This window comes from Bombus affinis, chromosome 9, assembly GCF_024516045.1.
Source record: "Bombus affinis isolate iyBomAffi1 chromosome 9, iyBomAffi1.2, whole genome shotgun sequence".
Classification (NCBI taxonomy): domain Eukaryota; kingdom Metazoa; phylum Arthropoda; class Insecta; order Hymenoptera; family Apidae; genus Bombus; species Bombus affinis.
This window is the reverse complement of record NC_066352.1, coordinates 10856438-10881696: the sequence shown is the minus strand read 5'-3', so window position 1 is coordinate 10881696 and position 25259 is coordinate 10856438. Positions and strand designations below refer to the sequence as shown.

The following is a 25259-nucleotide window of genomic DNA, read 5'->3' as shown; positions in this document are numbered from 1 at the left end:
GAGCATCCTCGGTGAAATTGCGTGACTCATCTCTCTTGTTTGCCGCCCGCTACTACTTTCCTTTCACCGGATTCGAGGCTTTTCTGCCCGCGACTTTGAAAGCTCTGCGCGAAACACTCGCGTTAATCACACGAAAGTGCCTAATGCGCTGCTTGATAGCAGCAATTTCAGTATTAATTGGACGCGTGAATGGATCACGCACTCTCTACTCCAACGTTCACATCCAGCTTGCTAGTTTCAGTTTTCCGTTTTAAGACTATTCGCTTGGTTCGAGTTAATTATGAACAAGAAACTACGACGTGCAAACGAAACTAGGTAGTTTTGTAGAATCGATAGAAAAGACCACTTTCTGCTCGGTGGACAAGCAAGAAGACCTTGAACATTCTACGACGGAAGACTAGTTGCTCACGAACAGCGTAGAACAAAGTACGTTCGTGTAGGTAAAAAAACGCGTTGTTTTCGGGCAATCAACACTTTACCCATTGTCTCCAGTTGGCACCTGAATGCGTGGCCATCATAATATTCACACCATTCGTAGAGGGTCGAATTTCGAGCATGGCCACCGCGGGCTATGGAGAATGGTACGAGACGTTCGTGAAAACACGTTTCTGACCACGAGGTGTGAAGCCCTTGGAAGAAAAAGAAACGGAGGAACCGCGTGGGGTAGACGAGAGTAAAAGAGTCGAGAAGCGCTTCCAAGAAGTACGCCCACGAATTCGTTATTCTATTTTTTTCTCGTTTTTTTTTTTCTTCGGCCGCGTCCTATTCATTAATTATCGCCATTCAAGGGGGCCACGGTCTCCTGATTGTGAGGTCTGGGATCGATGAAACGCGTTTCGCAGTAACCGTGATTAAACCGTCGAGTTTTCATGAAATAACCTGTCGGGAACTAGTTTTACCCGAGAACTTAATTACTGCTGTATTATGCACGCTGGATGCGCGAATCGGTGGCTCGAGAAACAACGTAATTCCTGCTGCTTAAAAGAAAACTCATCTCCCTCCGTGTCACCTCCTGAACGTTAATTATACGTCTTCGTTACCATTGTCGGTCTCGAACGCTGTATCTAAAATAATTACAGCGCCCATCTTTCTCGACTATGCAACCCTGCAATTTGAATCTGTTACCAATGCTTCTCGGACAACCATTTTTTCTTTCTATTACGGAATTCTAATTCAAGCGCGTTGAAAAAATAAAGGAAGATTGAAAAATTGCGAAGAGAGACAAAACGCACGAGGCGAATCGAGTTGAAGTCTCTAGAGGGCGCGCGATCGAACCGGTCAAATTAATTCGACCCCGAAAACATCGTGAAAGCATTAGCAGCTTACCCTAAGCTACTGTCGGTCTGTTACAAGTGTTTTACAGCGTGTTACATGGTGCAGCAAAACTACCTAGCGTTGAGGGTCCCTAATCTACCGAAACATCCCGAGGGATGTATCCCAGCATCGACTGCACTCGGATACGCTCCATTCGCCCTTTCGGCTATGTAAACGACTACGTTACATGTTTCACGCGCTCGATAAATAATTCTCTATCTGATGCATTTTTCATGTTGCGTCGGTATTTCGCACTCTGTGTCCGAGAGGGTATGTGTAGGTTCCACAAATGTAAAAGCGATGACTTTCCTTGGATTCCGTTGGCCTCAGTTGTCGTTACTCGGCTGATACTTTATTTTTATGGAAATAAATCTTATTATCGATAGAGAAATCAGTGACGGTCATTTTGAAATTCCTATATTAATTTTATTATTATTTATAATCATTTTCGTTATTTGCTAGTGATAAAATTACCACTGCGTATTTTATGATGCTTTAAAAATTTCTAATAATTGTACAAATAGACCTTATTATCTTTATCTTTCACGCGCTGATTCCTGGGAATGATAGGTAGAGCAAAGTGAAGGGTGACGTATCAAATTGACTCGTAATATAGGATGGGATTACTATGCGATTTCACATCCTGAATTACGGATGACTAACAAATGATTGCACCTTATGAATAAACTTTCAAAGGAGAATTTATTAATTAGTAGTATTTCTTTAATGATATTTAAGACAGTACATAATTACTTTCTTGATAACAATCTGTTATTCAATGACGAGATACTCCATGAGTTTTTAATTATCCATTGTCACGAGACAGGTTCAATTTTTCCTAACAATGTTTGCGATACCAGCACGAAAACGACGAGGAAACTAGCATTTGTTTCGTTAATCATCCGGCTGCTTTCACTAGCTCGTCTCGTATTTACGTAGTTTCGTTTATAAAATGGCAGCCAGGCCGAAACGAGGAAATCGGGCGTCTCGCGGAACGGGACCAAGAAGAAGACGACAAGAAGACGACGGGTCGTCTCATTCACACGGCGACGAGGTAATTTCTCTCGATGAATCCACGAAAGGGCATTTATCCGTTCTCCGAGCCGCGAAAAGGGGCGGAAACGAATTTTCAATTACGACGCACAAAAGACCGGGTAATTCTCTGGGTTTAAAACGACTTCGCGGTGCATAGCGAACACGCGGAAGGGAGAGCTGGAGAAAGATGGACAAGAAGAAGGGATGAACGACGACGATGCTATGAAAAGATTTTCAAATTAAATTTCGGGATTAGTACCCTGGTTTAATACGGACAAGTGACGACTGAAGACGTCCCAGGGGTGTGCTACGTGCTACCTTCGCTCTCCCCATGGGATAGCGTACACACGGGCCACTGTGTAACAACGTGACGACGTTTCTGACCCACCCTCCGTCTCGTAACACTTCGCGCGTTTCCATTTGCTCGATGTAAACTCGTCGTTCGGCAGCCTCCCTTTCTCTCGACCGGTTTTCACCGGATCGAGTCTTCTGTCCAGTGTCCAGTTGGATGCAATTTCAACGAATGGCGAGTCCAAAGGGCAGATGTTGACCCTGTTGGAAACGTAAAACAAAGTAGATGGAGAAAATTATGCGATTGAACGCGTGCGAAAATTTGTACAAAAATGCATTAGTATTTTCTGCTTCTTATTCTGATAATGACGAGATGAGTGACTTTCTTCGAGCAAATAGAAATAGAAAAATCTTTGGAACACTGATATTGTTAGCTACTATAACCAAAGAGTATCGCCTCGTACCGTCCACTTAACGGAAACGAAAGAAAAGTATATCGATGAATGGACGCTGTTACCCGTCTATGAAACGTTAAACGCAATTTCATGGGGTTCGATCAGTGACGATAAGAGGCAGCATCAGGCAGGATTAGAATATCAATTATCGAAGAAACACAGGCCGTCGGTTTCTAAGAGGTTCTATTAGATACGAGCAGTCTGGCGCAAGCCAGCCAAGCAAGGCCACGGGTTTAAGGTCTTAACAGCTACTAAAGCAAAAGCTTCTTCTGTCTCGCTCTTAAGCACGGAAAACAAGCCGTGTTAGACGAAGGGGTGTATTGAGGGCCGCCATTGGCTATCCACGCTCCTTTATTGCCGGTTGCCTGGTAACCGGCTTGCCACCGACACACACCGATGGCAACCACCCTGCAACCACCCTGAAACCCGACAGCGCCGCGCACACCCTCGCTTAGGAACTCGCAACCACCACCACCACCAAGTATCGCCACCGTCTCTCGCCACCCTCTCCGCGATGCTCCACGAGCCAATGCATACACACGCACATTTTCTCAGCTACTCGGAACACACGCACATGTACATTCGCGTCAACCACCGTAAACGTGTGGGGATGTGCGATGGAATCTTCGTGTAATCGCCAAGAGTTGGTTGTGTGAGTGCGCGAAATAACACTGCCTGGTCTCAGCGTGTACGTACGCATGGCGTGAATATATTTAGCCAGGAAACTACCACTGTTTTCACGCGAGAGGGTGTTTCGAGAGCTGCCTCTCCGGCTGCCTCTGTGTGCACAAAGTCTGTGCTCCTGGCCGAGTAGACCGCAAAGTTTTCTCTGAAGTTGCTGGATTTCTTCCTTTTATCGGCGCTCCTGACAGCAGTTGAGGAAGATACTTTTCTGGATGATTGTGTTCCGCTGTTCGTAATCGCGCGCAGGACGTTGGGAGGAACGAAAGAAGGGGGTTGAAGTTTCTGGCTGCTGACTCTCCAAGTCGCGGCCTGTTTGATGTATGCTTTGGTCGCAGACTGCAACTTTGAAATTGATATACTTTACTACGGAAAATGAGGAAAGTTTGGAAAAAGTCTTTGAGTTGCAAATTTCAAAGGAATGCTCGACATCTTGAAACTTGCGCCCAAAATATTCAGTTATTAATAATCGCGAGAGAACATAGCCTACAGATGCTATCTGTTTTCTGCAAAACTCACACTCAAATTCAGTCGTTCGATCGACCTTGTCCGATGTCATATTAAATCCAATAAAACGTTTCAGAGTGACGGTCAATTTGTTGGAACGGCGACGTATACGAGCAAGCGTAATCTTGCGAGTTCTCTCATCGAGAAGATTAAAAACAATTGCTTCTGAAGTGGCTGTATGCGCAAACACGGTGTCTCCCTAGCGTAGTTCCCGAGGGAGGTCGCGACATCCCACGATATTCGAGGGCACTACGAACGGATTAGATCCAGGACAAATTAGAGGAGAGAGAAGCATCGGTCGCTGGGAAGCCGGGAATATATCAGGGTAGAGGGCAAACGTGTCCCGCTGGTCCCGTAATAGCTAACTGGATTTGATTAATCGATTTGGTTACAGCCTCCTACTTAGCCATCCTGACGCTTCCTGCCGTGTTTAATATCGATCATTCTCACGCGAGAATACGAGAATACGTCGCCATTTGCTATTTCTTTTCCACGATTGTGCGAGACAATCTAGTTAGAAGATGCGGAACTGCGTCTCGAGACGCAGATCTAAACTATCGTTCGACTTCTTCGTACAAAGAGAAAGAATTTTGTCTGGATTTGTTCGTTTTCTCGCTTAATCTCGTAGGATACGCTTGGAAAGAAAATACGAACAAACTTCAAACCCTCGATGCTATTTTATTTGCGTCAACCAGTCCGTACAAAATAACAATTGCAATTTATCGTAAGAATAATACGAAAAGATACACGGCAATTCGTATCTATGATATTTTCCATTAGTTACGATGCAGTACATATAGCAACACCATTTTCTTCAGGTTATTAGCATCCACTTGCGTCTACGTCCTCCGACGTGCAAAGCGATTGGTTCGACGGCTTGCGGTAAATAAGCATACTTAAAAAGCCGGCAGCAGGAAGCAACGCGGTGCCGGGGTGGCGTAAAGAGGCCTCTCTACAATCTTGTGAAACAATGCATCGCGCGAGCTCCATGCTCGGTGTCTTAAGCTGTGCGCAGTCGAGCCTCAAATATTTATTTTCCATTCGACTCCTTTATTTTTTGCATATGCGTGCATGCAAACTCATTCGCGTTGTTCGTGGAAAATATTGCAATCAGTGGTCTTTAAAGATAGGAAAAATATTTTTACGTTCTTTCTTCAAACTCGACGAACGAAATAGTGATCACTCTTTGGTTGTTATGCTTACCATGTTATTTTAATTATCCTTTCGCCTTAATGAAAGTGATTCTGCCCGAAGCTGGTAGTTATGCTACGCGGCCAAGTCTTTTTACAAGATTGATAGAATAAATAGAGCAAAATTTATTTGACGCTCAGCTCAGAAAAGGCGCTGCTGGATGGTATAGAGAGGCGCGTGTATGGGCAAGGAAGAAATGTTGGATAAAATTAAGCCAGCATGCAAGAAATTTGCTTGAATCCACTGAATGCGCCCGACGCTTCCTCATTAAGTTCTTCGTCTTCGTGACGACACAGCAGGAATACTTTCCTTCTTATCGACCGTGCCGAGATGAGAGTAACATTGGCGATAGTTTTCGTTAAGTAACTACAAACCGAAGAATAGTTGAAAACTCGGTAGTTCTAACAAGGCAAATCGAATTAATATAATTTTCTCGGATAATTAGGTGATTGCTAACCAAGTGAAACAAAAATCTATTGGAAGGAACGACGTTGTAAACGTCGCACAATACAGTTTAGAGTAAAAAACGATACGTTTTTCATTCCTGACGTTCTCTTTTTTTCTTTTTTTTTTTTTTCCTTTAAGCGAACTTCGTCAATGATTATAAAGCTATTCGTTTGACTTTGGAGAAGCGTTTTGAAAAAGCGACGAAGTGCAACGCGGACGAAAGCAAGAGAGCAGAATACAGACGCGAGCACAGAAAGGAAGGATTAACAATACATTTTAAAAGCCGCCTTCGCTATTTTCGCATACCATGTGTTCTATGTCGGTCGCGTTCATGAAACTGTTTTACTCAAACTTCGTCGAAATTCCTCTTTCGCCTTCTCTTTTCCAAGCTTTCGTCGCTTTCTCGGTGCTAACACATTTGGAAAACTAGCTTTGGTTATGCTTCCTTTTTCACAAAACTAAAGATCTTTAGTTTCGCGACATCCGTAACAACTTATCCAACGCAATTCTCAGTGTTAACTTCAACCATACATTTTCAGGCTAGATTAAGTCAGCAATGAAATATCGACGCAAAGTAAAGAAAGAGATTTTTCGAAGCGATATCAAAAGAGCACTCGCTTACCTATCCATTCGCAAGCGACACAACGAGACAAAACACGAGTTACAAATTTGCGCGTACGATCTCAAAGGAACGTTTTTTAGAACTCACGCTCGTATACATTTAAGATCGTGTTATCCTTTCATTGTTCTTTCACGCGATTCTTATTATTTCGCTTACGATAAAACTATCGCACACGATATTGCAAATGCGTTGCTACTAATGTGAACTGTGAAAACTTCGATGGAAATAATTCCGTAAGAAGAAATATGAAGATAGCCGGAGTAATCGTATCCATGTAACCATGTGACGTTAGCAATGTGTTTCGTGGATCCAATTAGTCGAAGAACACATATAATTGGAATTAAGTTCTTAATTAATAGTTAATTAGCTGCCGGTAGTAGCGTCACCAACGGCTGGCAGCAGCAGCAACAACTGTAGTAACGAGTTAGCCCCGGGGAGAGGGATTCATTGTGGAGCGGCGCGCGCGCCACGAAGCCGGTTTTCGCTCATTAATTCGAAATTAATTTATAATTGATAATTATTTTCGGGCCATGGGTCCTATCCGTTTGCCATCTCGACGAACCTTTCTAATTTCCTGCCTCTCTTGTACGTAGAAAATTGCCATTTACCTTGGAAAGCATACACGAGCTGTCGAGTCACGAGCAGTATATATTTAAATGAAAAAGGAAAAAGAAAAGGTCGGAGAAATGTTTTTTTCCTTTCTTTATATCGTTGACATGCACACGCACGCGCTGTTAGCAGCACCCTCCCTAATTGGAGAACCTGGATTTTTGAGATGAAAATCCCGGTACGACGACCAGCTGGACAACAGGCTTTCCCGATATTTTTTCCCCCAACACTCCTATATTTTTTTTTTTTTTTTGTTCGACGTCAATTTTTTCCGCCCCGCCAGAGGTTGTTCCATCGAACTGTTCGAAATTCTGTTATCGGTAATAAATTTACCAGGTATTTTGCCGGAATATCGAGTGTCAAGTCCGCGCTGCGACAGTCGATATCGCGCATGGAAATTACGTTCCGATCTCCACGAGTTTTTCCGATCGAAACACGCATGTATACCTCGTCCCCGTTAATTGCGTTTCTTTTTTGTTCGGATCGAGTGGATAATGCTTTAAATGCGACGCTCTGCGAGTGGTGGACAAAGGGATGAACGATAAATGGAAAAATAGAATCGCATTACGTGCTTCTTAGTTGCGTGTCGATGCTTCAAAGGGTAAAATTGGAACATGAGAACGGATAAAAATGTTACGCGAATTTAGGTTGCGCGGAGCCCTCATCTTCCTTGTTTCCATCTATGCTGATGCCTCTGACAACCGGACTTTTTTGAATTGCCGAAAGAGACATTCTTCTCTATTCGATTCTTCCGGCTCATTCTCGAAAGCTGGGTTAAAGAGTAAACGCTTTTCATTGTATTATCATTGATCGCGATTAATCGTTAACGAAGAAAAGTCAAAGAAGGGATTGCGTGGACAAATAGAAGCCGCATTCGATACAATTTGCATGAATACACGTGGTCTCGATTTATTGGCAAATCGGGTATAATGGGTAATTTGATCCTCGATGTACGCGCACGGGTAGAATTCAGATCCGATGGATTATTGGACTGCGTTAATGATGATTTTTTGAAGGAAGGAGATACAGCTATAAATGCCATAAATTATGCACGGTTATTTAATCTACGTTCGCTTAACTACAACATCGTTAGCTTTGTAAAGTTAGTATATACCTATTATCCGTTTATTTTGTTGAAATTTAATAAATTTAATGATCTTGTTACAGGTGTCGGGCACAATATAGAATCCGGGAAAGATTTCACGGTCGACGGTCTCTCTGGTTTCAGTAAAAAGAAGAAGAAGAAACGCCGTCATAGGTGAGTGTCTCACCCGAATTTTGGTCGAGAATATTTTTTAGTTATCATTTGTGTTGCATCGAATTTTTCGCCATTTTTCATAACTTTATTGTCGCCATTAATTTTGTCCGGCGCACTCTGTAAAAATTTTGATTGGAACGCAACGTGAAATCAGCGTGATAGAAATACGTGTGAATAATTAATAACCACTGGCAAAATTTTCGACGCAACGCTGAGAGCTATTCTTCCGCATTTTCGCTTGGTTATCCGCGGGTCTGGGAGACAATCGATCGCGTTTCAGTGATTTTCATTCGGCGATAATGATAAATTTATTCCAAACGAATATATCATTTTAGACTTTTCATCGTGTAATCGACGAGTCCCACCCCCGATAATGAGTTTTCAGCTATTTTGAAGTGACAGACAACCCGAATGCAATCACCGTTCCGCAATAATTGTATACCACGATGAACGAATTCAGACTTAAATTGATCGTTAAAAGATATATTTGTCGCTAGAAATCGATTCCATTGAAACGTTACATCACATAAGATATGTATTTGCGTATTATCGACAGAAAAGATTAAAAATTGATGTTGGAAACTGGTCGAACAGGTGAATGAAGAATTATTATATTCGTAAATTGAACGTAGACAAATTAAAATTTCTCACGGCTCGAATGTTTTATTGTAAAATTTATGAAATCTGTTTTAAATTCTGTAGGGGCAGATTAAAGATAGATTTACGCTGATTGATTTGTTCGAAATTTGTTTCGCCAAAATGTATAGAATTTAATCTTGCTTCGGCTGCATCAACCGATGAAATTGTTTTTCAATATTATTCAAACGATCAACTTTTTCTAGATCTATTTTCACTTACGAAATCGCTATTTCATTTTCTGCGTGGCTTTTTTTTTCTTTCGAGTGTAGGCTAGCTTTAAGGGAAAAGCTGTAATGGCATATAACTAGGTTCATACGGTTGTTGCTCCAGGACGATCTTCACGTCACAGCAGCTGGAGGAGCTGGAGGCAGCCTTCAAGGAAGCCCATTATCCTGACGTGTATGCTCGCGAGATGCTCAGCCTTCGAACCGATTTGCCCGAAGACAGGATACAGGTGAGCGAAAATCAAAAGACCTATGAAATCCGACCTTCTGACCCACGAATCGGACGGCTTCGATACTACCATTTCCTTGTGAAATTCGCGACTCAGGGGTATCGAGTTTCTTTGCGTAGATTCTCGTAAACCCGAATTGATCAAAGGCTACTACTTTTCTTCGTAACCACTGACTTTTTGTCGATGTTAAGGACTCGAAGATCGTGCGTAATTTAGCTAAATATTTCATTGTTTAAACACTTAATATTTATAACGAAGATTAAGATATTGTGCTGCAAAAGTTACGTAATTATAATGTTTCGAGGATTAATTAAATTAATTTGTGCAAAACAAGAAAACGCAACAGAACGAACAAGAATGGAAAATCGGATTGTAAGCGCGATAAAAAGGGGACCATTCTCAGTCGTGAATTACGCGAATTAGAACGTATAAATAATCGAAAGTGGTTGCTTTCAACGGGGAAACAATGCTTCTAGCGCGCGTCGTTTTCATAATTTTCCTATTAAATTAACATACAATGCAATTCACTTCAATTACAGCTAACGTAAAATTTATAAAGACGTGCACAGTGAAATCCCTAGGCTCACTTTTCGTCACGTCAAGCACTCGTTCTCGAATAGTTCGTAAATATTACATTGCGCAAAATTTCGACTATAATTCGCTATTAAAACCACAATCTGCTTTAACGATAATTTTGTTCATTAACGAAAATTAACAACGTAACACTCTCTTGGAAAATTTAACGTGCTATTCGTGACGATTATATGATATAATCAGTGGAAATATAAAGCTCCAATACGTTTTCGTGTAATTACTGTGTCGTTTTATCGTTGAAAATTTGGGCTCACAGCGACAACGAGGACGACTTTGTAAACAAATTTAACGCGTATTCGTTCATCAAAGAGAATCATTATCAATTAGTTCCCGGTGTTAGTTACATTTGTATAAATTACCATGCAATTAATTTCGTAAATTCATACGTTATCAACATAATGATGTAACAAAGGTATTATCTGTTTGTAATACTTTAATAAGCTAATTGACCGCAAACATTTCTTTCATATAGCAATATTATTGTCTAAAAGTAGCCATAGATTTCTTTAACGAAAACGTCAGTTTTTCATCCCCTACCTGCCAGATTATAAATCAAACAACCCTATTATCCCTGCAATCTTATATAAATCAGAGAACCTTGTTCTAGGATAACACCTCATAGAATACCGTAACAATTTGTAAATCATCTACGCAACGAGCCGCAACTTCTTCTTTTCCCGATCACAAATGGCATCTCACTCGATGCCGTGGTGATATCACGCGGAATTATCGACAGCATGCATAAAGCGGCGAAAGAACAGTCGCAAATGAAAGTGGTAAGGGTTGCAGTGGCGGCTGGTTGTCGGGGGTGGAGAATGGCAAGTCCAAAAGGCGCGACTATAAAAGGGAGAATTTTCCCGGGCTGACGGTTAGTTACCGCGGACTCGTGGAGTACCAGGCTGAGATAGGTTTCCGCATGGCGGACCCGGGACAAACTTCCCTTTCTCTCCCTGTTCCTCGTCCCTCATCCTCGCATCGTGATTTACCCCTCCATCCTTGCTTCTTCTCTGCCTCCTTCTCCTTAATCCTTCGCGTCACTGTATCCTTTCACGAACAACATACGTGCGAACCATGCCTGCGAATTTAGACGGTCCATGGAAAATGTCGAAACGGAGAACGAAGAAAAGAAAAATTCCAATCTCGAGCCTGTGCTAGCATTGTAGAAAGACACCTACCTGACACGTGGGTGTACACGCACGATAACATCCATGGGTGTCTGTGCGTACATGTCCGCTGCACGTAGGTACATACACGCTACTAGATATATTTTTGTATGTAACTAGAGAAACCAGGGTGACGAAGGTTAGAGGGATAACAGTGGTCCATGTAACAAGGGTGGCAAAGGAATCTCTAGAAGAGACAACACCAAAGGTAGAAAAGAAACGTTGAGGATACGTGCGACGAAGACACGGTGGTTAGGTAAAATGAGGAGAAAGATCGCGAGAAAGAGGAAAAGAAGAGTAAAAAGAGATGCAAGGGAAAGGGGTAGATAGGTAGGTACAGTCGAGTCGCGATTCACGGGGTTGTTGAAGCTTCGTGGCTGAAGCGTACAGGCGCGTATACAGAAAGAGAGGAGAAAGAGGGGGAAAGGGAGAGAGAGAGAGAGAGAGAGAGAGAGAGAGAGAGAGAGAGGAAGAGAGTAACGGCGCCGTGAAACGACAAAGCGGCCATTGCAGGATGGGTGCGGTCCCGCGGGCCAATCAGAGAGACGAGTCGCGGACCGGTCGGCCAATCAGGCCGCGCCTTCCACCCGTCTTTTGTTTCTAAATTTGCGCGCGCGGCGGGGACACAATATAACGAGCGCGCGGGACGAAAAGAGGGGTTAGTAATCGTTAACGGTGATATTTTTGTGTGGGAGTACCGGCTTTCTTCGTCTTTTCTCTACCTCTTCTTTCACTCTACCTTCACCCCTGTACCTCCTCCCTCGTCCTACGCCGCGATCCCTCCTGCTCTTCGTCATCACTCTCGCCGCCTCTCTGTCCGACTCGTTGCCGCGTGAATTTCCTTCCGCTTCTCGATATAGCGCGCGCGTCTCCATCGAGTTTCTTCGTCCCTTGCTCTGTTCCTGCCTGTTCCGCGACCACTCCGACCCCCTATTTCTTTCCTAATTTCTTTGTAGCTTCTCTCTCTGGACCCTTTGTCCCGCACATTTTTTTGTTTCTCGCGCGCTCGTGTGCGCGCACGCCGATGCGTGCCGCAAAACAACACGAAGAAGAGCGCCGCGCCGGCCAGTTTTCATATCGATTAGGGGCATTTTATGGCGCTTGATGTGCACGACGAGCGTGTTCGTTGTCAAGTAAATTCCTCCGCTGAAATTTATTCGACAATACAAAATAAACGACTCCGTTCAAGAGGAAATTATGGAAATGTCCGTGAACATTCTTGAAACATTCGTTCGTTCTCTCGTAGATGAAACACCGCGATAAAATTTTGATGTCGTTCGAACCGTAACGAACCGTTAACGTCGAAAGAAAGAAGAGGCCGGAAGGGTCTGCTTCCGCTATCAAATGAAATTATCGTGTCCACTGAGCGATTTGACAATGCGCCGTCTGTCAGGTTTCGCACGTTGAAATATTACTTGATTAAATGGATGAGTTTGGTTAAGCCAATGCGGTCTGGACAAATTAATTAGTTATGCTCACTGAATCTTATGCAGACAACGCCGACGTAGAAATACGCGTTTCATCGGGACGATGGTTTGCGTAAACATACACGAGTTTCGTTTTGCAATTCGCTATAACGTCCGACACGAAGTCGCTCCATCATAAAAATGTAAAGGAAACGCTGCTGCGTTTTCTTTGACGAGACGCTATTTGATTTTTGGTATTGAGAGGCTTTCTCATTTCGAACGGAGACAAAGAGACACAAGAGAAAAGGGAAACATCTTGTTTGAAGAGTGGAAAACGCTGGAAGCATTTCTTCGTCTTCTGCTCGCGGCTAAATGAGAAATTTCCGAGACTTTTTCCATGGTATTCATTTCTTAGGACGATACTTACTTACTCCAAAATCACGAGGACTTCAATACACGCCGGCGTTTCAGGAGCATTCTCCGTAATGTTTGAGTATTGAAAAGGATCACAATAATTGTCAATCCTACACCCTCCGATTCGTTGTGTTATTTCGTCCAACTTTTCCAACGCTGACAACCCAGAGAAAGAAAAACCGGAACGCTCCCGCGGTGAAGTTAATCGAAATGTCTCCGGCAGACCTCCGTTCCGCTTGTTTGCGTAATTGTGCACGCGATTCACGCATGCGGCAATATAATTGCGAGCTCCTACGACCGATTCTGTATCCGGCCCTGATATTTCTCTTATCAAAATGGTCACAGTATAAATGTATCCCTTCTGGATATGAAAAACGGAAATTCCGTAGTTTTATAAAAATTATCTTCGTTGTTATCTCTTCGTTTTTCAAACACCGTTTGATAAACTAAATTGAAAATTATTTTCTGTAAAAGTTTTCACGATCGATATACGCCAACTATTGTACTCAGTGTTTATAAAGAATGCTATTGATAGCTGAAAATACGCACTGCCTATAACCGGATGTAACTGTTTGATAGAATTCTTGTGAAACCGTCATGAAAGAAAGCCAACGAGGCTCAAGGGAGTGTCTGGTTTCGAAACTCACCCCCATACAGGAGGAAAGACCGATCGACTTGACTACTCGTTATCGCGATCGCTCTCGTACTTGCAATGAGGCCGCGTCTGATTGGCGCGCAGAATCGCGCACAAACGGACGTAATTTCGGTGGCCGGAGGGTTACGGCTTCTTATGGGGGTGCGAAAATTACAGGCTGCCTCGCCACACGTCCTTTCAACGTGATCGATATCTATATACCTACGCCGAAGGGGGTCCCACCTTGCGGAGTGTTTTGGACGAAATGACACCACGAATCACTGTTCAATTACTGTTTAATTTCGGTAACGCCGCGCGTACAAGGGCTTAATAAATCGTGGCTTGCATTCGGAACGGACCGTACGATGCTGAGAACGTCGTTTTAGTCGCGGTTCCTGCTGCTAATCGCGTTTCGAATATATGACTTTAATTTGCCAACACGTGCTACGTGTTTGTTGAACGTGTACAATTGCTCGGAGTTTAAACATTCACGAGTTTTTCTTTTTTTTGATGCGCGAGATTCAAACGGGTCAGTTCGAGTGCATCCCGGTAACAAATAGCCGGACGTGTAAACGGAGCGCTAGTCGAAGGAAAAGGAGTCATCCCATTCGTGCGGACAGACGTTTCCCGGTTGAAGTTATCCGGGTAATGAGGGCCGAGTCTCCCACGGGCTCGTTCGAAAAAACAACACGCGTATCCAACCATAAGCGGACCATTAGCGAAGAATTTTGACGTGGCTCACACAATCGTGTTGTGTCCGGCGAGAGGAGTGGAACGCCGGCTGGCTGTGCTGCTGAGAAAAAAATTGACTTCAAGTAGCGACGAACGGCTCACGAGACGCAAGTCATCCACGGAGTCCTCTAGAGGGTTCTCAGCCGGCTTCCACGTACGTTCTTTGACAAAGGTTCCACTGAAGGAAGACCCCCATCCTGACAACAGGGGCCCATTGTCAGTCCCCGTTTCAGCCGAGGCGCCATTGAGGATTCGTTAGAACGTCTTGCCAGGTAGAACCGCGCGACCGAGACCGCGAGTCTTCGACATTTTCTTTCGATCGTGCACGATCATTCTTCAGTCTCGGCTCGATACATTTCATAGACCCGTAATTACAGCTTGGAATCGCTGTACAATTTCAAAATCCGTGATTGAGTATGCGGAACGTACTTCAAAACGCGTTGGCTGTCGCTGTTGTTAGTTAAATTTAGTTTGTTTCGTCGAGGAAAAATATTTCTTATTTTTTTTTTTTTTTTTTTTTTTTTTGGAAAAAGGTATAATTTTTAACGATAATGTTCGTTATGCCGTTTTCTTTCGCAATGAGAAAATAAAATGTTACCTCTCGAGTTTCCGTATAAAAATGTTGCACAAAGAAACAAGAGAACAAGTGTTTCAGTTTCTTACGAAGTCGTTCGTTAATACGTGAGTTGCCGCGTCGTTGATCCTGGAAGAATAACTCGCCTAACAAAATGGCGTTCCTTTCGAGGGTTTCGAGGTGGAATGCTGGCAGCGTAAAGCATCGCCCGTAAAGTCGAGTTAAGAGGCTCGTTCGAATTCGATCTCGCACGACAAAGATCCTCGATTCTTCAATTGCTTTCGTCCAATGTTTCCTCGAGGAACAGTTCGTTCCTGCTACTGAATTATGTGGAAGATTGACCTGGCTGTAAACGGAAGGTTCTTTTCTCTCGGCACACGGAGACGAGTGGAACAACTGACAACGATGGAATGGAAAATAAAGATGCTTCGGTAACTTTGGATCTTTCTTTTCCCGAACAGTATCAAATCAAGTATACCGAAGCTTCTTTCTTTCGATTACTTTCAAAGCGACAGTCGTTTTCTGATAAAATGCATTTAAATACATCTCGATTTATTTGTAGATTTAGTTGTCCAATTTGTCGCCAAAGGATGATGAAATAGAAACAAATAAAAATACGCGTACAATACGCGAAGAAGTACGTTCGACGAGATTATTTTGAAATGGCTGACAAGAGCAACCGCAAGGACAAGCAGAAAATTAAGTGTCTGATTCAAGGAGGAAAGTAATCGTTGAAATGAAGCATAATCCCCCGGACATTAGGAATTTTCATTTTTAATCCACTCGTTTCCGCGCACAATTTGCTGTGAGAGTGGCGCATTACCAGACGACAAGAACAAAACGTTCGTCTCCCTCTCGCCCACTATCAAAATGGCTCGCGACAATAACGCGTCGTTGGTAAAGACGGCGATGCGACCGCGCGATTCATCGTATCGCGTCGCGTAGTTCTCAGCGGATGAAATCAGTAGATTCGAGGGTCCTAGACCCGCGTGGTCGTTTAAACCGATGAACAGGAAGAAAAGGGAGGAAAGCTGAAAGTTTGGCTCGTTCCAAGGATATAATCCACCGCGCAAGGAGAAGAAAGTAACGAAGAATCGAGTTACGTTCTCCACCCCTGACGGGCTCGTTCCTCTTCAACCCTCTTCCGCTCTACTTCGATCTCGCTTCGGGACTCTCTTCGTCCACTGTGGCTCTCGTCCTCCCGTAAAGAAGCCCAGCTAAGAAAGCGTAATGACGCGGAAACGGCTCAAATGACCCGCGAATTTTCACTGGACGAGTCTTCCTACTTGTGCTTATGTTTAATAGGCGACCGATGTCGTAAGTTGACGTAAATTGTGCCGAGGTATTATCATTTGCACGGCGAATTTATGGTAATTTTCGACTCGATTTCAACTACGATCTACTCTATCGTATCATGGTCGTACTGTATGGTTTCATACGGTATTTCCTACTTCTTGAATTTTTCATTTTTAACTGACTTATCAAAGAACAACCTTTCTATCCATCGATTATTTATAGCACAAATCCGATGTACCTATTTGCATTGGTTCGATAAATGAAATAAGAGATTAATTTCTTTTCATTTCAAAATCTGTTTGTTTTCGCGATTACCAGCTGACTGATCGAAATTATCCGTCTTGTAAAAGGCTGTCTGTTATTTCGCCCGGAAAAAGAGACGATCGGCCAGCTCGGTGTTTTCTGAAAAATTCAATTCTTCTTTACAGACGGGACATGACAGGTGGATATCCTCGATAAAGGACTGAGAAGGACTCCAGTTCGAGTACCTAGAGAAGACGTTAACACGTTCTAAAGGCCGCGCTAACGCTGTGTAAACAGCGCTCAACTCTGAAATTAGCTCTTCTCGGTCGGGTAAAATAAATATTTTCGTGTCGGACCATCGTTAACGGATTATGAAAATCCGTTTTTTTATTATTGCACTTGGAAGCTCATCTAGAGAGTGTCAGCAATTGTACGATCTAAAATTATATGGTCGTCCACAAAATGCATCGATGTTCACCAGTTTTCAATTTTGTTTATCTAAATTTTCAATTTGTTCGATTCCTCAATTTCTCCAATACTCTTTTCACTTTTTTAATTTTTAATTTTCAAATTCAAATTTAAGCTTCAATATTCGGTGTCCATTCGTTTATACATTACGGAGCCCAATAAGCGAACCAAAACAAATGTACGGTATTCAATTAATGCCAACCTCTTCTCTCTCTCTCTCTCTCTCTCTCTCTCTCTCTCTCTCTCTCTCTTTCTCTTCCTGCTCGTATAAGAATTAAATAAGCCCACAGGCTATAAATTCCATAGAAACGACAAATCGTTGCGAGGCTAGTCACTTAATTAAATTCTCCCGGATTGCAAGGACAGTCGGATCTAATCCCCCATAACAGATTTCGCGTGCTCGACTCTTGGATCGAGGCGTGATTACTCACGGGTGCCGGTTAGAAAATCGTCGGTAGGAAATTTCGAGGCAGGCCCCTGCCAATTATTGATTTTGTCTTTTCGATGGTCACGGACGCGACAGGAAAGCGATGCACGCGCACACTCGCGGCGAAAGGCTACGCACAGAAGGGTGTTCGCGTGTATACTGCAGGCCGGAGGGGTTACAAAGCTACGAACGCATTAAATACTCGAGAGCGCAGTGTCCTCGGATGAGCTTTACGTACACCGACACACACTTGGACAGGCGCACACAAACAGCCAGGCACGCACGCGATACGCACAAAGGCAGAGGCTAAATTGATTGCGTCTAAAATCCAACGAGCTTTCTCGGCTTTTCGTTCCCAGCCGCGACCGCGGCAACGCGAGCACGAAGATGGCGAGGTACAACCTTTGTAGCGGGGCGACGAGTACGTTTCACAAAAATATAACCTTGCAAAGAGGCTTTCTCTTTTTTCTTTTACTATCTTTCTCCCTACTCCCACGCTTTCTGCCCCTTCATCCCGCTTCTCTCTGTGGATGCATACCTCTCTGAAAACGGATCGCCCTCCCTTCCGGAGGTTGGAGAGCTCCGTTTCACGTCACGCCATCACGATAAATAAGTTTTTCGCCGAAAAACGCACTGATCAAAAGGAATTTTCCGCGTTGCTGATCCGTAGCTGACCCGATGGAGTTCGAGAAATGGCTTATTGCGGAAATTTTGGATAAAAGGGCAGCTTCGAGGCTTTAATATTTCGAAGATCGTGTAGAAACATCGAGAGAGTTTCGATAGGATGGGCAAATTATATTTTAACGACAATTTGATAGGGAATTGATTCGATAAAGCGGTTTTTAAAAGCGAACGCTCATGGATTCGGTAACGATGGCAAATAAGGCTGTTAGTAAAAATAGGAATTGTACTGATCAAAAGAAATTTTCAACGCACCGGTAATCGTAAATCGTGAAACGACTCGAAAATACGCGGATTCAATGGCACGCGTAATTTCGCGTGGCCGCTTTTTTGGTTCAGAACGTTTTTACGTATAATAGCCCGCGATTACGTGACAATTCCAACATGTTGCAACAATGTAGGATACAATGTTTTTCCGAAATCAATTGATCGTGAACCAATCGCGAAAAAAGATTCGTCCCGATGAACAATGCCGCTTCCCATTTAAATAGTCGGACTGTCGTTGAACTGTTTCTATGACGTTGAAATAATTTCCAATGAACGGAATTAAAGTCGAATTATAGGATTTTCACGTGTGATTCAGCGGGCAACAATTCCCGTCGGGGGACGATCCTAATCCTGTCGTAAGAAGCGACCGATCGTACGCGCATAAAAGCAGCCTAAACCTATGGGTACATCGTCGACCTTCGAATCCAATAGCCCATGGAGCCTGCAACCCTCATAATAGGGTTGTGGCCGGTGACGACTTCGAGCTCATGAATTTTCTATCGCTCGTAGCCGAATGATTAAATGATCTTTACCAATGAAGGGTGCGAGCTTTTGACTTCTGCGAGTCTAGACAGACACTGACAAGTGGCGTTCACCCCTATTGACGCTTAAGCATCCCCAAAGAGCTATAAAATTTGGATGAAATTATCCGAAAAAGTATATCGATTATCTTTCGTACGCAGAGAAACTATATAGTATATAGTGACACTTGTATTTTTCCTCTTGTATCTACTTATGGAATAATAAAATATTCGACGAAGAATGACGTATTTAGTAAAAAATATCGAGTTTGAGATATCCACGCGTTCGGTAACCAATAAAACAAAAATCTACGAAGTCTCTGGAGCGAGGATGCACAAATCACGAAGGATGTTCACGCGTCAGCCGATAATTTAGCGAACGACAGTACGCATCAGACAGTTTCTTAGGTCGATGATTCTTGGAAAGGAAAGGAGGCCGGTCGAAGCTCGTAAAACCAGCGGCAAACAAAGCGATGAATTCCGGTTGGCCGCGTTCCACCCCAAAAATTGACCAATAACGCGCATCTCGAGTATCCCCGGAGCGAGATCATGTGGAGCGGTCGGTGGCGCGAACGTCGACTAGCAAATAAATAAGGGTCTCTCCGCGGCCGAAATCGGACTCGCGGAATATCTAGCAATTTGGGCGTAGCAGGATTGTCAACGGTAGCGCTTATAAATTCTAATAAACCCCATTGCGCCACGGCGAAATCTGGAGAGAGTGGGTGGCGAATGGCGAACGCTCGATCTCGAAGGCGCATCAGGGGTTGAAGCGGGGTATACGCGAGCAAGGGGATACCGTTGAATACGGATATAAATCTCGACTAACCGAATTAAGTTAGAAGCATGGACCGAAGTTTCGCCACGCCCTCGTCGCCGATGAAACGCTATCGAAACCCGGAGTCTGCGTGCTGAAAATTGTAGCCAGACAGAGGAAGAGGAAACAGGTCCGCAAATTGAAGAATGACACGAATAGAAGAAACCGCGGGTGAAAGACGCGTGGTATTTTAACGTTAATTAATTTAAGGAGCGTCACACTAATTCCCACATCGAGATGAAAACTGGTTCTAGAAAAATTAACGTTTCTAGTTGGATAGAGATCTAGGTTGGCGCCGTTATTACTGGTCCGATACCCCTAACACACTCCCAAGGCCGTCTCGTTCCACAGGAAAGATCCTTTCGTTTGGCGCTTCATTCGTTCGGATCGACTACTGCGCGTAGCGGAGTCCTTGCGCGATTATACGTAGGGGACATCGTGATTACGATTTCTGTTAATGCGATCCTCGGCTCTTAGATGTAAACCACGTCCAATAAGACTTAGATAATAACGTTCGGTTAGCGTAACGACTTGATCGGGTTTCCTGTTGCACAGGATCGATCGTCCCAATCAGGAGATTCTCAGATAATCAACTAATCGATGCTTGGTGTTGTGGGAAATCGAATTAATCTAGAAAATTAACTTAGGATAATACGCTGTACGAGCGACATAATCAATCTACGAGTAACACCTTGTATACGGAGTTTGATGGTTTTTAAGTAACGTAAGTGCTGAAATAACTATCGAAAATTGTCAACTCCACTGTATAATTGCGGACCACTCGTCGTTCTAATCTAGTCGATATTAATTCACTCTCTTGCGAGATCCTTTCTGGTTGTTGGGGCTAAGTCATGATTAACGTCCGGGACCCTTCTCGTGGTCCTCCGTCCAGCAAGTGTCCCACCTAATGATGTTCCGGCGCGTGCCACTTCGCAGCATGGGGTCTATCCCTGAACCCCATGCACTCAGCTAACCGAACTATTTGCTGGCCGATGACCAACGAGCACGGTCGTACATGCTTGTTCGCGCATTATGTCGCAAACAAGTGATGCGTTTTTCGAGGGTTAATGCGACTTCGCAGGTCCATCGCATGCGTTTCTTATTGGGCGAGATTAATTGGCTTACCGGCACCCTAGGTTAGCTTGTGGGAACTCAGAGAACCATTATTCGCACTGTCGATCATCGTATATCATTTCAAACGATCTGTAAGAATATTTGATATAGCGTGATTCGATAGTTTCACTGCAGTACAGTAATAAGCGATAGCTTCCCCACTTGTCACGCGTTTACGACGAGTCTCTCTTGTTCGCACGAGTCTTTCTTCGGATAAAGCTATCACGATCGCAAAGATGCTCGTCTCGAGGATCCTTCGCGAAGTTGAAATACGATCGCCTTTTTGCGACGTGTAGCAATTGATAAGACAAAAGACATTGGAGGGGATGAAGAAAAAATAGGAGAAAAATAGCTTTGGGAAAGAAAGCGTTTAATAAGTACGTAACGGGTATCTAATACGTTTCGGCATCGGTTTGAGCTTTGACGATACGGGCGTTGAACAAGGGTTCGAGAGATCACGTGGAACGGTGGGAGTGCGGAGTGGCGAAAGAGGGAGAACCAGAACTCGATATCTCATTATCGGTCGATCGTAAATTGAAGTTACCGGTGGGGAGTAACGAGATCTCCAATTATCCTTAGGACAGTATCAGTTTGTGCGGCGCGTGTAGGTGTTAGCGTGGCGACGATTCGAAGGTGGTAGGCATTCGCCGATCTCGGTGTTCTTAGCTCGTTCGTCGAGCAAGAATGCTCGGATTGCGAAAAACAATATCGGCCAAACTGCTAAGAGAAAAATAACGGTCTCGTTTTCTTGCGTTCCGTTGGCAATTTCGTTTCTCTCTTTCGCCACTTTCCCACTCTTTCTTTCCTTCCGCCTTGCCACCAGTTCTTCTATCCTGCGCGGTATTCCTGGCTGGCTGGCTGCCTCTCTTCACGGCGGAAATCAAAAAGCTTTCGGTTAGGTAGACCTTCGAGGACCCTCGTCCTGCTAGTACCTGACGGCAACTCTTCAGCTTCAGTTTCAATACATCGTGCTGGCATCGAGCTCGAGTGTTGCAGCAAGAAGCAGGCAGGTGGGTGCCGTCGACTTGTTCTCTCTATCGGTATCTCTCCCTCCCTTCTCCTCTTCGATACTCCCCTACAATCTAGCTGAATCTCTTCTCGTCCTCCTTCTACCGTTCTCTCTTGCTCCGTTGATCTCCTCCTTCTTCGACGCCCTGTTCGCTTACTCTCTTTCGTATGATCGTTGGCTATCTCTGACTTTCGCGACTGTGTATCTTGTATCGATGTATTGGTAATCCATAGCAAGTTACCGCGGGTTCCTCTTCTCCTACTTTGGTGCAGCCCCCGACATCCACCCTCTTTACTTCGCCTCGTATCTACTCCGTACCAACACTAACCATCCTAACTTAGACGCCGCTGTAGTATTCATTTCGAGTCTTTCCCTCGATCTTCCTATCGATGTCCTTCTCTTCATCTCGGTATCGTTCGCTGCATCTGCTTCTCTTGCTCTACTCGGTACTCTGCCTCTCTTTTCTTCCATTCTTCCCTCTTTGCCCCTTTCCGCTATCCCTGTTTCTCCCCGTCGCACTTTATATATCGGCCGTCCCTCTCTCTTTATTCCCATTCCCATTCTCATCCTCTTGTTTTGGTCCAATAGTCAGTCGCCGGTCTGATCGATGATACGCCAACAGCCAGCACTGCGCATGGCCGACTAAATACAAACTCACTCCTTATTATACCGGGTGTGCCAATAAAGGGGGTGGCGGGACAGAGAATGGGAAGAACGTGGCGGGTGGGAGAGAAGGAAGACGAGAAGCCCACCGCTGGAGTTCTCGCTCCTTCGAGTCGACGAATGCCACCATAAAGGATCCTCTTCCTCTTCGTTGCCGTTGCTGCTACCGCTGCTTCTGCAATGCAGACCCCAACCTCTGCCACCCTTGCCTTCGCCTGTATATCCATTCTGCCAGCGTACCTCGATATCTCTGTCTTTGTCTCTTGGTAAGCTATTCCAGGATGCCGAAGGATAATCCCGGTACGCGATTTCCGATCCCGAACATCCGAACGAGTCATTCGCGATGAACTCGACGAACTTTTACCGATTCTAGTCGCCAAGTTTTCTATAAACTCTTTCTTCGCTTTGTTTTATGAGCTTTCCTCGGAAGCAGCGTGTTACTTATTCCTACGAATTCTTCGATTACCACGCACTTTCTCGTTTCTCATATCACATGACCTCATCGTCGTTTCTTTCGGATTGTTTGCCCGTTCTGAACATCGACGAATCTATTCCTGATCAAACTCCTCGGTGGTTTATCCTCGTTAACGGTACAAACGAAATAGAAGTTGAACAGCAAGTGTTTGTTCTGAAATAGAAGTCGAAGGAGAGAATCTCGAAGATAAGGTACTACAATGAACCAGTCGGGTTCGAGGGATGTTTAAACTCTTCATTGAATGCAACCGCCGTCGTAAAGTCACTTGAAAATCGAATAACAGCTTTATGATCGGTACAGTCATTTACGCGTCAGTGGATAGAACGACTGCCCTCCGATCAATGGGAGATTTCCTACAGGATTCTCTCGTTTCACGCGACCATTACCATTTCCGCGATGTAGCCTTAATCCCTTTCATTTCTCCACATCCTACTCTCTCATCTGCTTTTCCGCTTTCATCTTTCTGGAATGACGGGCTATTACGTTCGATTACGCAGTTTCTTTGAATCGTGAAATAATCTTATCGACGATCGACGATGTCAAAGATCTCAAGTGGCGAAAATTAAAAAACACCACTGGTAATGTCAGTGTTTTTTTTTTTTTTTTTTTTTTTCTACCGTGGAATTAACGTCAGCTCTTTAGGAAAGCGGGACTCGTAGACGGATTAAATTTTGAAAGGGCCGACCGTTTCCGTTTTTCCTTATCAATGAGACAAAAGCGCATTTTATCAGAGAACGGGGCAACATTTGCATGAGTATTTTTTCGCGCCTGTAGGGGAAGGTAGGTCGCGGGAAAAAGGCCGGCCAGCTTGTTCAAGCCTAGGCGGAAGATAATTTCGGGGTGGCAGCACAAATTGACAGGGCAACGCATTTCCATTCATTCGAATTACGTTCCAATTCTGCTGGTGACTTTAGCATTGTTGCTACAAATTGGTACACGCCCTGGCCTCCGGCCCAGGCCACCCCCACGTGCGTCTGCCTTGTACACACGTTTCACAAATGATGCGTGTGCAGGTCTTTTTAAATAACATCCTCGAACGATCACGTATGCCGATTACGGCTACGAGAAGACTATCGCTGACGTATTTAATATTGTTGAATAAAATACATTACACGTAGTTTCATAACTGTTCTTAGTGGCGTTTTAGAGATAATTTAAGCAACGAGAATAATGTACAGTTCATTTTTTTCGATTAAACAAAAGCGAATTAAATACGAAATGAGAGTAAAATCTCATAACCTTTTCATTCGATCTGATAAACGTAAAAGAGAAATCTCGCACATATGTAAATAGCGATCCACCATCGCCGGTTATATAGAAATATCATTTTCCACTCGTTCGATATTACAGCTAATATCGGGGGTGTATAAAACACTGTCTCAAGTTGCAGTCATGAAACGTTATCAAACAATAACCGTACAACGGAATTGAACGTTTAAATTGCAACAAACACGAACATATTTGGTATGAGAAGCGAACGCTAATCTGCACATTACAATTACTAACTTCTCAGTTACGATTAGTTTGCTTAGTTCAGAGACGGTAATGTGCAAAACTTGTTGGAAATGGAGCTCGTTAAAATTGAAACTCGTACAGGGATACGAGCGTGACCGGAGAAAACGACACGTGACTCCTCTCTAGGTGGTCCGATGATCAGAATTGTTAACAAGTAGTCTAACAGGATGCCGAACCGCGAAAAACAGGATAACGAACTCCAAGTTGATCGTTTAAGCGGAATAGTTAACTACGAACTGCCGTGGAACCGCACGCATGAAACTGATCGCACGTCGCGCTCATAGTGTTCCAATTAGTAGACAATGATCATTAAACGGACAAGTGGGTCCAAATACATCGTCGGTGAAGTTCTGTCGGGCTTGGTAATTCTAGGCCCATAATGGGCTGCTAATAAGTAGTCTTCCACTTGATGTGACTTCCACTATTAGTCATAGTGTTTTCTCCAGCTGTATTCGTTCTTTCTCATCGTTGCTTTAAAAAATTGCTGCTTCGTGAATTTGCGGGAACATTGACTATACGTATTTCCCGAGGATGGATCGCGATCCCCCTGACGTGGGTGTCTTTCGCGTCGAGACAACCTTCTTTTTTTTTACATACTTTTACATTATCGATTATTTTTCATATGCGTTACGCCTTAGTCGAGTTTTACGACACGCTCAGGATCACGTTGAGTCTATTCTTCGCTCGACATCGTAGAAGGATACCAACTATAGGTTTACGAAATTAATGTTACGAATTTGTCGTTTC

At 43.9% G+C, this 25259-nt stretch overlaps 1 protein-coding gene and 1 long non-coding RNA gene across 3 annotated transcripts in view; one reads left to right on the top strand and one right to left on the bottom strand.

The window, feature by feature from the left end:
- LOC126920276 (visual system homeobox 2-like) overlaps positions 1-25259 on the top strand; it is a 50593-nt gene that overhangs the window by 21827 nt on the left and 3507 nt on the right. For both annotated transcript variants that reach the window (XM_050730388.1, XM_050730389.1), the window contains exons 3-4: positions 8320-8410; positions 9380-9503. In XM_050730388.1, the coding sequence (XP_050586345.1) occupies positions 8320-8410; positions 9380-9503 (215 nt within the window). The remainder of the gene's footprint in view (positions 1-8319; positions 8411-9379; positions 9504-25259) is intronic.
- LOC126920296 (uncharacterized) lies at positions 1998-25255 on the bottom strand. The gene is made up of 5 exons (XR_007711929.1): positions 11273-25255; positions 10975-11172; positions 5487-5840; positions 3158-5401; positions 1998-2901 (listed from the first exon to the last, which is right to left on the bottom strand). It is a non-coding gene; the product is annotated as an uncharacterized LOC126920296 (long non-coding RNA).